The sequence below is a fragment of the Somniosus microcephalus genome, chromosome 27 (genome assembly GCF_052327205.1).
Source record: "Somniosus microcephalus isolate GS21.2 chromosome 27, FLI_Smic_1.0, whole genome shotgun sequence".
In the NCBI taxonomy this organism is placed as follows: domain Eukaryota; kingdom Metazoa; phylum Chordata; class Chondrichthyes; order Squaliformes; family Somniosidae; genus Somniosus; species Somniosus microcephalus.
The window spans coordinates 20,814,337-20,830,986 of record NC_141013.1 but is presented as its reverse complement, the minus strand read 5'-3'; the positions used below and the strand labels follow the sequence as shown (position 1 = coordinate 20,830,986).

The window sequence follows — 16,650 nt, the reverse complement described above, 5'->3', positions numbered from 1 at the left end:
GAAAAAAAATCAATATTAAACGCGCAAGAAACCGTGGAAAGCAGCGCTAACAACAGCGGGGAAGAAGGCAAAGCGCGGGAGGCGCCATTTTGTTAAATCGGGGAAGAAGGCAAAGCGCGGGAGGCGCCATTTTAGATTTGCAAGATGCCGAAGACTAGCTGTATCACTGCTTTTGATAATACAATAGAGGACTGGACCACGTATGTGGAAAGAGTCGAGGTATATTTCGAGGCAAACGAAATAGCGGAGGGGAAAAAGGCATTGATATTGCTAAACCTAATGGGCGCTAGAACGTACGGCCTATTGCAGGACCTGATTACTCCAGCCAAACCGAAGGCGAAGAGTTTTAACGAAATTGTTGCTGTCCAACAGGAACACTTAAACCCTGCACCGCTGTTGATAGCAGAAAGATTCAAATTCCACAGGAGAACTCAGCACAAAGATGAGAGCAATGCTGAGTATCTTACGGAACTATGCAAGCTATCAAAGCACTGCCAGTTCGGAGCAGGACTGGCAGATACCCTACGGGACAAATTTGTCTGTGGACTCATGAGTGAAGGAACACAGAAGAAGTTACTCTCAGAGAAAGAGCTGACGCTAGATAAGGCTTTCAGCGTGGCAGTATCGTATGAAGCAGCAGCCAGGGGAGCTGCAGAAATTCAACAAAAACCACAGGAATACGGCACCCACGAAATGACACGGGGATTTGCAAAATGTTATCGCTGCGGCAGAACTAACCATGACCAGAAGGACTGCTGGTCCAAAGACAAAATATGCAGGCAATGCGGGAAGATGGGACACATTGCACGAGTTTGCAGGCCTGGGAAGAAGACCAGCGACAACAAAAAGGCTACTAAGGAACCGTACAAGAAAGTACAAAAGATGACGGACAGTAGTTCCGAAGACCAGATGAGCGATAGTGAATCCGGGAACAGGAGACTAAGCTGTCTCAAACTTCACAATGTAATCACAAAAGAGGATCATCGAACCATTTGGGTCACCCTCACGATAGCAGGGTCCCAAGTTAAAATGGAATTGGATACAGGATCAGCGCTAACCGTCATGAATCGAGACTACGAGCGGCTATTTTCACACATACCCTTGAGAGAGACATCCATCGTCTTGACGACGTATACGGGGCAAAAAGTATACCCCAGAGGAAAAATAAGGGTGCCTGTCGAATACAACGGCAAGAAAATACGGAAATTGTATCTCTACATTCTGCCAAATGGTGGACCACCGTTATTGGGACGGGAATGGATCAGGAAGATAAACTTAGATTGGCACTCCATTCATGCAATGACGGTGGACGGTAAAAAAGATGAAGACGTCACTCCTGGACGATTGTCAACAATCTTGGCTAACGCCAAAGAGGTATTTCAACAAGAACTGGGCACGCTTAAAGGCGTAACCGCCTCGATAAAAATAGAAGAGAATGCAGTTCCCAAGTTTTTCAAAGCAAGACCGGTACCATATGCAATTTGCCCAGCCGTCGAGGCAGAGCTGGAGAATCTGGAGAAGGCGGGCGTGTTGTCTAAGGTCGACTGGAGCGAGTGGGCGACACCCATCGTTCCTGTCATGAAGAAAACGTTAAGCAATAAGTCCGGGGAGCCAAGGAAGATTCGCATCTGTGGGGATTTCAAGGTGACGGTGAACCCGATCCTTCACACAGTACAATATCCTCTTCCAAGGATAGAAGACATCTTCGCCTCACTGTCTGGAGGGAAGCGTTTTACAAAAATTGACCTAGCACAAGCATATTTGCAGATGGAGGTTGAGGAGTCCTCTAGGAAGTATCTCGCGATAAACACTCACAAAGGTCTTTACCGGTATCATCGATTGGTATTCGGAGTAGCATCGGCTCCGGCGATATTGCAAAGAGCGATGGAACAAGCCCTGCAAGGGATTCCGGGGACGCAGTGTTACTTGGACGACATCCTTGTGACAGGTGAAGATGACAGTGAACACCTTAACAACCTAGAACAGGTGCTCACTAGACTACGGGAGCATGGGCTGCGAGCCAACTGCCCCAAGTGCGAATTTTTTAAGAAACAGATATATTGTGGCCATGTGATTGATGAAGAGGGGTTACATAAGTCCCCTGACAAAATTGAAGCGGTTGTTAAGGCCCCAGCGCCTGAAAATGTGTTGCAACTGAGGTCATTCCTCGGATTGGTGAATTACTACCATAAGTTTTTGCCAAATTTGTCGACAATTCTGCACCCACTGAACGCCCTGCTACGAACGGGGGTAGCATGGAAATGGAGCGATGATTGTAAGCGTGCTTTTCAGAAGAGTAAGGACTTAATCACTTCAAGGGAAGTATTGGCTCACTACAACCCAGCACTGCCGATCAGGCTGGCGTGTGATGCGTCTCCCTACGGCATTGGGGCGGTACTGTCACATAAATTCCTTGATGGTTTAGAGAGGCCGATAGCTTTTGCGTCACGCTCGTTAACTTCTGCCAAGCGTAACTACGCCCAGATTGACAGAGAGGCCCTCGGCCTAGTGTGGGGGGTGAAGAAGTTCAATCACTACCTGCACGGTCAAAAATTTACTCTACTAACCGATCATCAACCTCTTGTCTCCATTTTCAACCTTCAGAAGGGCGTACCGATAATGACAGCACAATGGCTGCAGAGATGGTCCCTTTTCCTAGGGGCACACCAATATGACATCGAGTACAAAGGAACTAAACAGCATGGAAATGCTGATGGATTGTCACGTCTACCGTTGCCGACGGTGGAAGAAGAAGACCTTGCAGTGGATCCAATGGAATTATTCCACTCGACCATAGTCGAATGTCTCCCTGTGACGAATGCAAACATAGAAAAGGAAACATGGAATGACCCGACACTATCACGGGTTTATGATTTAATGGTGAAGGGATGGCCAGCACATGGCGAACCACTGCCAGCATTCTCGCCGAGAAGAGAACAGCTGTCAGTGTGCAGAGGAACCTTGATGTGTGGATCCAGAGTAGTAATTCCACCTAAGTTGACGGATAGAGTGCTCAATGAGCTTCATGAGGGTCATCTGGGTGGGGTAAAAATGAAGAGCTTAGCCAGAGCGTTTGTGTGGTGGCCGGGAATCGATAGAGAAATCGAAGAGATGACCAAGAGCCGTGCAGGATGCCAGAAGGTCCAAAACGCCCCACCATAAGCTCCTCTGCATCCATGGGAGTGGCCCTCATCTCCATGGCAAAGGGTGCACATTGATTTTGCTGGTCCCTTCATGGACTCGATGTTTTTAATTGCGGTGGATGCACATTCAAAGTGGCCAGAGGTAATAAAAATGTCCTCAACCACCACGGAAAAAACTATCACAGTTTTACGAACCATATTCGCCAGGAATGGGCTGCCTGAACAGATTTGCTCTGACAATGGACCACAGTTTGTGTCTGAAGAGTTCCGGAGGTTCTTAAAGAACAATGGTGTTAAGCATTACACATCTGCTCCATATCATCCAGCCAGTAATGGATTGGCCGAGAGGTTTGTCCAAACATTCAAGAAGGCTATCAAGGCAATGTGTAATGAAGATATACCCCTACAACACAAGGTGGACAACTTCTTGTTTGCCTACCGGAATGCGACACATGCGGTTACCAACCAAACTCCAGCCATGATGTTCTTCAATCGAAGACTACGATGCCGCTTGGATTTGGTTAAGCCAAACGTCCGAAGAGATGTGGAGAACAGGCAGTTTCAGAATATGAATGAAAGGCCGACCAGGAGTTTTAAGATAGGTCAACCAGTTTTGGCCGGGGACTACCGCACTGAGAAATGGCATCCAGGAACGATTTGTACACGACATGGACCTCTCATGTATACCGTGGACGTTGGGGAGAGCATTGTAAGACGCCATGCTGACCAGATTCTAGAGTCACGGGAAAACGTCAACTCCACACCACGATCTGATACACCTGGTAATGAAATCGACGTTCCAATTGCAGCTATCGCAGAACCGGTAATATTGGAAGCAGATGAACCAAACAACGACATTGATCCCGACTCAACATTGCCAGAAGAACCTGAAACCCCAAAGAGGCGTTATCCAGACAGAATCAGGAAGCCTCCTCAAAGACTGAACTTATAATTGCTTAAACTTAACCAATGTATCTAACAACAGTAATTGTGATTGTAACTAGTTATCATTTAGTTGTTAAATGAATGTTATGTACTGTTTATCTAAAAGGGGAGGAATTGTTGTGTATGTACCTTTAAGAGAATAACTGGTCTCAGACTGCAGTACCGGCAGAGACCACCCCTGTATAAAAGGCGCTATTGAGCCTCTGTGTTTTTAGTTTCACTATTGACTTCCACCAGTAAAGACTTACTTTGTTCACTCCTGCTGTCCGTGTCTCAATTATTCACGGACGTAACAGGAAGGTGCTACAGTAGGGAATACTGGGAACCAGCAGTAGGTCTTGTCTCTTTCTGTGGATAGAAATAACACCATAAAGCCACTTGCTTCAATATTTAGCTGTGGTTTTCAGCTAGTTCCTCCCCAGTATGTGGCACACCAGGAAATTTTGTTCCACATATCTTGCAATAAATTGTTTCAAATCGGGGACAGTCTGTTTAATTTGGAATAACAACAGAAAACGCTGGCCTGCCGAGTTTTCCCAGCGTTTTCTGTTGTTATTCCGGATTTCCAGCATCCGCGGTATTTTGCTATCTGTTTAATTTGGATGTCATTGTGTCAGGGTGTTAGCCTTCATTGGATTTCTTTTCCTGGGGAAACTCCATCCATATTGTATTCCCAATATCTTTTGGCTTGCGCTAAATGCCAGCTGTACAAAGTGGACACGACCAGACAGGCCTCGGATAAGCAAGTGCTGAAAGACAGAATCCTGTCCTGGGAGAATTTGATGGCATTAACACAAGCATGAACATTTTAAGCACAAGAGAAGGCCAATCGGCCCACCTTGGCTGCACTAATTTTAAGCCGCTCTCGTAAGCTGGTTTTGCGCGCACCTTTTCCTGTTTTCTCACCATACCCTGTTAGGTTCTTTAAGTAATTATCCAGTGCCATTTTGAATTGGTGCAATTATTTTAGCGTTGATCACCAATTGTGGCAAAACGTTCCAGATTCTAATAGCTCTTTGCATTAAAAACAGAGGTCCCAAACCCGTGACCTCTAATACCTGGAAGGACATGGGCAGCAGGCGCATGGGAGCACAATCACCTCCAAGTCTCACACCATCCTGACTTGGAAATATTTTGCCGTTCCTTCATTGTCGCTGGTTCAAAATCCTGGAACTCCCTCCCTAACAGTACCTTCACCACACGGACTGCAGCGGTTCAAGAAGGCGGCTCATCACCACCTTCTCGAGGTCAATTAGGGATGGGCAATAAATGCTGGCTTTGCCAGCACTGCCCACATCCTGTGAATGAATAAAAAAAACGTTTCTTCAACTCTTGCCCTTAGTGTTGAATGCTGATTTCTCTTTATCTCCATGTCTCGTGGAGAGGCTGGACTGACGGCAGAGCTGTACTCACGCGCACTGTCTCTCAACAACGCTGTCTTCAAAATGAGGCCGATTATCATCGGCAGCTTGATGTTCCAAACAGCTGTTCATTACAGATAAAAGAACAGCAGGAAATGGGCGCAGATATTTGTAAACGAAAACACAGCCACTGGCTTTCAACTTTGCTGCCCTGTCTTCAATTTAACGTGAATTGGATAGTGTTTCAAGAGACACCAGTATAGGCCTACTTTACACTTCAGGAGGTGCAGCGTTTGTTAATGAGGTTTTTCTGATGACATTCACCGCTTAAATGCCTGGCAGTGACGCGCACTTGTTTTTAAATGAGCTGTAGTTACAAAATGCACATCTTCGAAAGCAGGTTGTTTGACCACGTTTTCTTTGCTGTAATAAAAAAAATGCAGTTAAGCCCCCTTGGAAGCTGGCTGTCTTCAAGCTTATATTACACGTTTTTATTGCTATAATATCTTCAGCCATATTCAATCTTTAGACAAATTTTGGAGAATTGAGTGAAAACGAATTGCGTCAAGTTTAATAGGTGCCCCTGACTCCATCCCCTCCCCAGCTGCTCAGTCGGGCTGAATCTGTAGGTGTTCCCCTTGGTGCTCTGTTCAACCTTGAGTTGAGCTTCAAATTCTGGCCTCCTGTGCATGCCCCAACCTTTTCACTGCACTATCGACGGCAGAGACTTCAGCCATTTTAGGGCTACTCTCTCGAACTCTATTCCCAACCCTCCTGCTTGCTAACTGAATTCCCATCTTCAAAATCCGTCTCAATTTTAAAAAATCTGACTGTGCTTTCAGTCATCTCTCCTACCTCTTCGATTTAAGGCTCACCATTCTATGAAGCACCTCGGGATGCTTACTACATTAAAGGTGTTCTATAAATGCAAATTGGTTGCAGTAGTAGAGGGGGAGGGAGAATGGGGGATGTGTGCGAGGGGGAGGGCGAATGGGGGGATGATGCTTGTGGGATAAGGCATTTTATGTGACATGAATCAGTCGTTCATGAAAGAAAGACTTATGAAATAATACTGAGTAGCCTACGGGTAGCGCTGTCCAGGGAGAGTATAAATACTCGGGCATGGGCCCAGCTTGCGCAGGAACTAGTGAAGGACACAACTAGACCTCCATGTTGTAAAACAGTTGATTAAAGCTTTGTTTAACGCTTAGACCAAGTGCCTAGTAGTTTTCTTACGTCAACATGTTTTCACCAGTACTTTCCATTCATCCTCCCTCCACTTTTACAAGACACAAATGCAGTACCGACATTAGCCATCCCAACTGGTTTTGAGCTTTTTACTTGTATTGAATAGCTGGGATCAGCATCCTGGAAAGAACCTCTCCACATAAGAAAAGTGAGTCAAAGACACACCAACCATCTCCATACAACACACAGCGGGTCTCCTGCAGCCTGCCTCCTTGGAATGAAAAGCTCCAATTTCTCTTGATTAGGAGAAACTGTAGCCCCGTTTTTTACAAAATGCAGAGTATTTCCATTTAAAAAAAACATCTCCCCTCACTTTCACAATAAACTCCCAGCGCAGAGAAAAGAATCTGGGCAATAACTGGTTCTGTGTTGGCTCTAAGCCCCTTCCACTTGCTCGCTGGAAAATGCTGCCTATAATTCTGCAGTAAGTGAAGGTGGTGCTTTTTGCGTGCTTGATTACATTTTTTTGAGAAGGCACATCACAGTTTCATTGTGCTTTGCTGACTACAATTTATAATCTGTGTTTCAGAGATGAGCGGAATCAATCTATCATCGTAAGCGGAGAGTCTGGAGCAGGGAAGACTGTCTCGGCTAAATACGCCATGCGATACTTCGCTACAGTCAGTGGTTCTGCCAGCGAGACTAATGTGGAAGAGAAAGTCCTGGCCTCCAACCCCATCATGGAGGTGAGATTGATGCTGGAAAGGCAATTTAATTACATGGATATTTTCTCAATTAGATTGATGGTTAAATCTGAAATATATTGTGACAGTTCAAGGGCCATTGAGAGATTGAGGTTGATAATATCCAAGAAAGTGGCCCGGAATTTGCAGTCCTGATGACGGCAAACTGGCAGCGTTCGACATCATTTCATAAAACTGACCTCAACTTCAGGGTTTGGAGCATGCGCAGCCAGACACTGAAATCCTGAGGCTGCGGTCTGTCATTCACTGCTCCTCTACAGGCTGTGCTGTGGACCCCCGCCCCACCTCCAGAGCCGGCAATCAGTGAAATCACTGATCTGACAAAATCTTCCTCTTTTCCGAACAAACCTTCTTCTTCTTAGGCAGTCCCTCAGAACTGAGGATGACTTGCTTCCACATTAAAAATGAGTTCGCAGGTGACTGATGAGTCCAATGCGGGACCTACAGTCTCTGTCACAGGTGGGGCAGACGGTGGTTGAAGGGGCAGACGGTGGTTGAAGGGGCGGGTGGGTGGGGTGGGTTGACGTGTGCTCCTTGTGCTGCCTACGCTTGGCTTCCGCTTGCTCCTGGCGAAGAGGCTCGAGGTGTTCGGCGCCTTCTCGGATGCTTCTCCTCCACTTTGTGCGGTCTTGGGCCAGGGATTCCCAGGTGTCGGTGGGGATATATCGCTGTTAGAAACCTCATAAAAAGTTAGACCCATTCAAATGAGGTGTAACTGGTTTTTAATGGCGACCTGAGTAATAACTACTGGTAAACAACCGTTCTGGCCCTGCAAAACTAATTTTATGTTGGTGGTATATCAAATTTCTCCAATTAAGTTGAAAATGATTAGATTTTAAAATTATTTATTTTTTTTAAAGTTTGTTCATGATATTTCAGCTTCTACTCAATGTATATGTCCCAATCTTTATTTTACTCTCATTTTTTAAAAAGTGATCGATTATTAGTGCTTTCTATTTCCTGGCTCCCTGTCTGTGAGAATTCTGCAATGTGATTGGCTGCTTAGACAGCTTGTTGACGTCACAGAAGCTCGCACTAGGGGATCCCCACTATACTACGTTGATTTTAACTACACATTGGAAAAGCCGAACTTCTCGCCGCAGATCGCGAGATCTTTGTATGAAACCTACTTCAGGGCCAGTGGCGAAGCAAAGGTGTTCGCCGCTGATCGCACATTGCATTCCAATGTAAACCAAATTGTGCCTGCCTTAGACTGAAAATGTAGCTTCCTTTAAACTGACTGAACTGATCCAGCCCACTTTGTTTTGCATTACCCACAGGTGAAATGTTCTCTTGAACCCAGTTGATGGGATTGAATGCAAACTCAAAATATATGGGAAAGTTTGTGCTGTTGTGAGGATCCCAGCCTGTCTGAATTGAACTAGGCCGAAGCAGAGTCTTAAAATAAAAACAGAAAATGCTGGAAATACACACCATCTAGAAAGAGTAAAGACAAGTTATGACATCTTGATTGTGCACCCTTCGTAAAGCTTCCTGAGCAGAACATTGCTAGGTCCAAGCACTAGTAAGGTGGAGCAGTGAAATATGTGCTTTCAACAGTCTGTTTCATGAGCAGCTCATGGAAATGGTAGTTTGTGCACTTCCAGGTGTCAGTCAGGCTTGCCTTGCCTTGGTTAGTCCAAAGTCTTTGAACTGCAAGGAACAGCTCCTGTTAACATAATACCCAAGAGGCGACGTAAGAAACAATATTGTTTCATTGGCTCTGTTGCTAATAGAGAGAATGGTCTGGCTTTGATCTGTTGAACTTTATGAACCTGACCGTTTGTTGCTTTTGCAAAGCATGTTCCTGGGCAGTTTTCAAAATGTGATCATGTGAAAACGTTGGTACGCTCCAGCAAGTCTTTGGGATGGAGAAATCCCTTTGATCCACTGAAGAAGGCAAATCACATTGACACTCCCAATAATGAGCATACGTGCTCCAAGGGTATCTGCTTGGCTCTCATCATTCCAGTGTGTTTTAACTCTTTCCTTGATAGAATAGGTGATTACAGGGCTCTAAATGGATTTTTAAACCAAAAAAAAAGTAAGTCTGCAATTGATTAAGGTCTGAATAGTTACCCCTAGAGATACTGTTCCCTTTAAATTATTCCTGAAGTGCGGACATAAAAACACATGCTAATGAAGAACAAAAGTGATCCGTGCATCAGAGTAATTACAGCTGCTCAGCTAATGGTTCTAGAGATCAGTGGAAGAGATCTTTAGCCTTTTCAGAGTGCGGAGTGAAATGGATCCTCCTTCAGAAGTAACTAATACCTGTAATTTGTCCAGGAATGGAACACTGTTGAGTTTAATTTGCACGTCCTGACTGTGTAGCGAAAGTTGACATGTGACTTATAAATTGGAAGAATTGCAGTGTTGAATTTATTGCACATGTACATAGATTGGAAGTTGCATTGAATGATGTGCACACCCTGCTGTTTGCACCCATACTACTCTCTGGGTTGTATGACTTATCAGTTATTTACACAGTGACCATAACATTCACTGTCTTTAAAACAAGAGGAGTATCCAGGCTGTGGCTTGGTCCAGGCTGTAGTCCTCTTGAATGTGAACTGTGGGCTGGCTTTATAAAATGTCAGCATTGAGACAATATTGAGAATTTTTTTTTTGAAAGTTTATGGGGGAAAGATTGGGTTGCTTTGCGCTAACGGGCCGCAAAGCAACTAGCGCCCGGGCGCGGCGCTGCCAAAGCCTCCCGCGAAATTCAGCAGGAGGCTAGCGTCGGCGCTAACTGTTAGCGCCTCGCGGCGCTGCACTGCCGGCGATGACGTCATTGCCGTGCGCGGCGCACTGCTCGCGCCCTGGCCATGATCTTTGGTAGCGCCCCCTGACTTACCGCTGGACGCTATGTCCGATGGGGTCAAGGGGGCCTACCTGCAGCCGGGGCGGCGCTAATTAAAGGTGAGGTGCTGGGTGGCCATTTTTGTTGCTGGCCGCCTGCCAGCACCTGCCCGCTTTGCTGTCCCCGGCCTCCTGACCAGCCCTCCCCCTGCAGAGAGCCGGCTGCGCTCCGTGAGCCCGGCACTTCTCTTGAGTGCCGGGCTCTTTTGCCGGCACTCCTGATCCCTGTGGCCCAGCTGGGGAGGATAAGGGGAGGAAGGCCTGCAATACCGTGGCACGTAGCACCGCAATATTCCCTCGCAGCGCCCTAAGAGGGTGGCGGGGCGCTTCCGGTCGTGCCCCGCTTCCCTCTTTGGGCGCTACCATTGAATTTCGGCCGCAGGGACGCTAATTTTTTCGGGGCACTAAAAGTAGCGCCCCGGCGAAGTTAGTGCCCCAAAGGGGGCGCGACTCAATTTTTTCCCCCACTGTCTTTAGACCAAGAAGAGCATCCAGGCTGTAATCCTCTTGAATGTGAACCGCGGGCTGGCTTTTTAAAATGTCAGCATTGAGACAATATTGAGAATTTTTTTTTTGAAAGTGTATAATTCTGACAAACTTCCTATGCAAACCACTTTATAAGAATTGACATTTCTGTGAACTTTACCCTCTCCACTCGGGTACATTCCAGCTTCACTGCACCAAAGAGTATCGCTGAAGGGAATCTTTTACTGATGGCCTGTTTACCATTTATTTCTTTGTTACTTTTGCTCATCAGCTGAACTCAGCCTTGTGACGTGATCTCAGAATGGCTGCACAGTGGCAGCTGTAATTTCACAGGAGGTATCTACTGTCTGGTTGGCAGTGCTGTGAGCTGTCAGAAAGTCTCGTCTTTGAGACTGGAAGATATTTATATTGCCTAAGGCAGAAGTGTAAATGAAAGTCAGAGAGCAGTCTGTGATCTTGCAGCTTTTGAAGGATTATGTTTTATTCACAATGGGAACAATTACAGTAAAAGCACTCATTCCAGTTACAGGCGCCTTCAGAGGTCTTGCAACTTCTGTATCAACACTTGCTCTCAGTGTGGCATTAGGGACATTACAGTTCTGCTCCATTGCCTCGGGGCAAGGGAGGGGAATTACCAGCCTGCAGAAGAGTGCTTGCAAGGACAGGACTAGACTTGCATGTGACAGCTTGCCAATGCTCTGCCAGATCACAGATGAAGTCATAGTCATAGATCATAGAGTTATACAGCACAGAAAGAGGCCCTTCGGCCCATCGTGTCCGCGCCGGCCATCAAGCCCTGTCTATTCTAATCCCATTTTCCAGCACTTGGTCCGTAGCCTTGTATGCTATGGCGTTTCAATTGCTCCTCTAAATGCTTCTTGAATGTTGTGAGGGTTCCTGCCTCTACCACCCTTTCAGGCAGTGAGTTCCAGATTCCAACCACCCTCTAGGTGAAGAAGTTTTTCCTCAAATCCCCTCTAAACCTCCTGCCCCTTACCTTGAAACTGTGCCCCCTGGTTATTGACTCCTCTACTAAGGGGAAAAATTCCTTTCTAGCTACCCTATCTATACCCCTCATAATTTTGTACACCTCAATCAGGTCCCCCCTCAGCCTTCTCTGCTCTAAGGAAAACAACCCCAGCCTGTCCAGTCTCTCTTCATAGCTGAAGCGCTCCAGCCCAGGTAACATCCTGGAGAATCTTCTCTGCACCCTCTCCAATGCAATCACATCCTTCCTATAGTGTGGCGACCAGAACTGCACACAGTATTCCAGCTGTGGCCTAACTAGCGTTTTGTACAGCTCCATCATAACCTCCCTGTTCTTGCCTTCATTAGCTGAGGCATAGAATAAAAGTATCCCATATGCCTTCTTAACCACCTTATCTACCTGTACTGCTGCCTTCAGGGATCTATGTACATGCACACCAAGGTCCCTCTGATCCTCTGTCCTTCCTAGGGTCCTACCATTCATTGTGTATTCCCTTACCTTGTTAGTCCTCCCAAAATGCATCACCTCACACTTTTCAGGGTTAAATTCCATTTGCCACTGTTCTGCCCATCTAACCAACCCATCTATATCGTCCTGTAGCCTGAGGCTTCCCTCCTCGCTATTTACCACTCCACCAATTTTCGTGTCATCTGCGAACTTAGTGATCCTACCTCCTACATTCATATCTAAATCAATAATGTACACTACAAACAGCAAAGGACCCAGCACCGATCCCTGTGGTACACCACTGGACACAGGCTTCCAGTCACAAAAACAACCTTCGACCATCACCCTCTGCCTCCTGCCACTCAGCCAATTTTGGATCCAATGTGCCAAATTACCCTGGATCCCATGGGCTCTTACCTTCTTGACCAGTCTCCCATGCGAGACTTTGTCAAAAGCCTTACTGAAGTCCATGTAGACTACAGCAACTGCACTACCCTCATCCACACACCTAGTCACCCCCTCTAAAAATTCTATCAAATTGGTTAGACATGATCTCCCCTTGACAAAGCCATGCTGACTATCCTTGATTAATCCTTGCCTCTCCAAGTGGAGACTAATTCTGTCCCTTAGAATGTTTTCCAATAATTTCCCTATCACTGATATTAGGCTCACTGGCCTGTAATTCCCTGGTTTATCCCTACTACCCTTCTTGAATAATGGTACTACGTTAGCTATTCTTCAGTCCTCTGGCACCTCCCCTGTGGCCAGAGAGGTTCTGAAAATTTGTGTCAGAGCCCCTGCAATCTCCTTCCTTGCCTCACACAGCAGCCTGGGATACATCTCGTCTGGGCCTGGGGATTTATCCACTTTTAAGCTTGCTAAAACCGCTAGTACCTCCTCCCACTCAATACTAATTTGTTCAAGTATATCACAATCCCCCTGCCTGATTTCTATGCCTACATCGTCCTTCTCCATAGTGAACACAGATGCAAAATATTCATTTAAAACCTCACCTACATCTTCCAGCTCTACACACAGGTTGCCACTTTGGTCCCTAATGGTGAAGAATGGCTACGTGGGTGAAGTAGCTTTGCCCAAAAAAACTGTACCTCAAATTGAGCATGTGCATTCAGGAGAGGATGGCAGAAATTTGAGGTTGGAGTAACATTGCAGATGAGATACTGCAAGGTTTTCTTGAGCTGTCTTCTAACCCCAGCACGGTGGCATAGTGGTTAGCACTGTTGCCTCACAGCGCCAGGGACCCGGGTTCGAATCCGGCCTCGGGTGACTGTGTGGAGTTTGCACATTCTCCCCGTGTTTGCGTGTGTTTCCTCCGGGTGCTCCGGTTTCCTCCCACAGTCCAAAGATGTGCGGGTTAGGATGATTGGCTATGATAAATTGACCCTTCGTGTTAGGGGGATTAAATACGTGGGGTTACAGGGATAGGGTGGGCTATGTGTCGGTGCAGGCTCGATGGGCCGAAATGGCCTCTATCTGCACTGTGGGGTTTCTGTGATTTCTGTGATAGTTAAGCTCCTGCCTCTCAGTGTAGGTTTGCCTATGAACACTGGAAAATGATCAATTAGAGAGAAAACGTACACCAGGCAGGCTGAACATGAGATGTTGTCGTCCTAGTTCAGATTCAGCAGCATTCTGTCCTGTATGGTAAGAGAGCTCCGTGATTAATGAGTGCTCAGTGTAGGTGGGAACAAGTACTCTTCATTGAACAGCTCACTCAGTCTGGACTGGGCTCTGGCAACATGCTTCAGTACAAGATTGATCTGTGCAAATAAAATATGATGCAGGCAGTAAAAAAAAATGCCTTAATCCCCAACATCACAGGAGGTGAGGTTTGACAGAGGTGACACACATATTCCTGCTCCTATCAGATGAATACATGATTTTCTGGAAAATATGCACATTCAGAGTTTACGCACGAGGAGCACAAATCGGATAATGTTATTGGGGGGGCGGGAGGGGAGCTGTTTCCCATTTACAATAATGAAAGGTTTTACAACATTAGAATAGACACCATTGCAATATTTACACTGGTTTGACTTAACGGGAGGAAAAATGTGAGGTGTTAAAAGGAGAGAGCTCAAGCCATTAATTTCCTGCATCCTTTATAGGCTCTAAAACCACTGTACACTTAGTGGAAATGACACTCATCATTCAGTTGCTGAAAAGGCTTCCATAACATTAATAGGCGTGCAGTAGAGGGTAGCTATATATATTTTACAAAAAACCTGCTCCTTGTGATACACTTATGATGCTGCTGAAGGCATTGAAAAAGTGAAACGTTGCCTACAGTCACTGAATTAAACCAGTGCTATTGTCCAATGTTCTGAAACCTGAAGAGTGAGAAGGTGATGAGGGTGGTCATTCTACATTTCAGCATTGGGGTGCTATGTGGTACTGCTACTGCATCACTGGCTCACTGTACTAGTGCGTCACTCGATCTTGCGTGAGGTGGTGGAGTTGCTGTGAGAAGATAAATGCTGCATGTGTGATAAGACGTGTCCTATTTACTCTTTGGATTCCAAAGGAGTCTGCAACAACGGAAGTTCAGTCTCTAGATTAAGTGCTTAGTATGCCATTGGTAATGAGCAAAACAGGAATGTATTCCATTTGAGTATTATGTCTTGAACTAGTTCATCAGTGACTGTTGGTGTGAAATACACAGTGGAGTGAAGATCCTGCATAAAATACAGAAACTGGTTTATGGTTGTACAGGCTATGTTTCATAGAATAGAATCATAGAATGATACAGCACCGATGGAGGCCACTCTGCGCATTGTACCTGTGCTGGCTCTTTGAAAGAGATATCCAATTAGTCCCACTCCCCATAGCCCTTTCCCCATACAAGGGGCAAGGTATTGACTTGGATAGAAAACTGGTTGGCAGACAGAAAGCAAAGAGTTGGAATAAACGGATCTTTTTCCGAGTGGCAGGCAGTGACTCGTGGGGTACCGCAGGGATCAGTCCTTGGACCCCAGCTATTCACAATATATATTAATGATCTAGACAAGGGAACTAGATGTAATATCTCCAAATTTGCAGACGACTCAAAGCTGGGTGGGCATGTGTGCTGTGAGGAGGATGCCGAGAAACTCCAGGATGATTTGGACAGGTTGGGTGATTGGGCAGAAGCATGGCAGATGCAATATAACGTGGATAAATGTGAGGTTATCCACTTTGGTGGCAAAAACAGGAAGGCAGATTATTATCTGAATGGCAATAGATTGGGCGAAGGGGAAGTGCAACGAGACCTGGGTGTCCTTGTGCACCAGTCGCTGAAGGTAAGCATGCAGGTGCAGCAGGCGGTTAAGAAGGCAAATGGTATGTTGGCCTTCGTAGCGAGAGGCTTTGAGTACAGGAACAAGGATGTCTTGCTGCAGTTGTACAGGACCTTGGTGAGACCACATCTTGAGTATTGTGTGCAGTTTTGGTCGCCTTATCTGAGGAAGGATGTTCTTGCCATGGAAGGAGTTCAGCGAAGGTTCACCAGGCTGATACCTGGGATGGCAGAAATGATGTATGAAGAGAGATTGGGTCGATTGGGCTTGTACTCGCTGAAGTTTAGAAGAATGAGAGGGGATCTCATTGAAACTTATAAAATTCTGACAGGACTGGACAGACTAGATGCAGGAAGGATGTTCCCGATGGTCGGGGAGTCCAGAACCAGGGGTCACAGTCTAAGAATAAAGGGTAAGCCATTTAGGACAGAAATGAGGAGGAATTTCTTCACCCAGAGAGTTGTGAACCTGTGGACTTCTCTACCACAGAAGGCAGTAGAGGCCAATTCATTAAATATATTCAAGAAGGAGTTGGATATATTTCTTAAGGCTAAAGGGATCAAGGGGTATGGGGAGAAAGCAGGGACCGGGTACTGAATTTGGATGATCAGCCATGATCACATTGAATGGCGGAGCAGGCTCGAGGGGCCGAATGGCCTACCCCTGCTCCTATCTTCTATGTTTCTATACCCCTGCGTATTTATCCAATTCCCTTTTGAAAGTTATTACTGAATCTGCTTCCATGATGGAGGTACTGTGGGATTTTGTTCTGTACAATGGGTCATGTTCGCCAAATACTTTCCATTGGTTGATTGCCTTTAATGGGACTCATGGCGGCAATGGCCAAGGCCCCATCCCAAAACTGCTGGTTCTCTGCGAAAAAATGGATTATTCTCCAAATTCTCTACAGGTGACCGAATTGTTCTTCAAAGTGACTGTTAGCAGGAAAGTTGGGAAGCCAAACATTTTAGCAAGCTGCCAAATCTTAAGACCAGAGGTGCAAACTCGGACTTGCCTGTTACTGGTGCGAGGATTTTGCTAATGTTAGTTACTTGTAAATGGTGACAAATTGGAAAAATAGAAGAACAATCCGAGGAATACAAAAGCAGCTGAAAGTATTCAACCTGAAAATATAAGTCATAGTAAAGTGGTTTCATACCTCCAGCCAGT

At 46.0% G+C, this 16,650-nt stretch overlaps 1 protein-coding gene across 4 annotated transcripts in view; it reads left to right on the top strand.

Moving 5' to 3' along the window:
• myo5aa (myosin VAa) overlaps positions 1 to 16,650 on the top strand; it is a 239,045-nt gene that overhangs the window by 110,663 nt on the left and 111,732 nt on the right. For all 4 annotated transcript variants that reach the window (XM_085968661.1, XM_085968658.1, XM_085968660.1 and 1 more), the window contains one exon: positions 7,227 to 7,383. In XM_085968661.1, the coding sequence (XP_085824787.1) occupies positions 7,227 to 7,383 (157 nt within the window). The remainder of the gene's footprint in view (positions 1 to 7,226; positions 7,384 to 16,650) is intronic.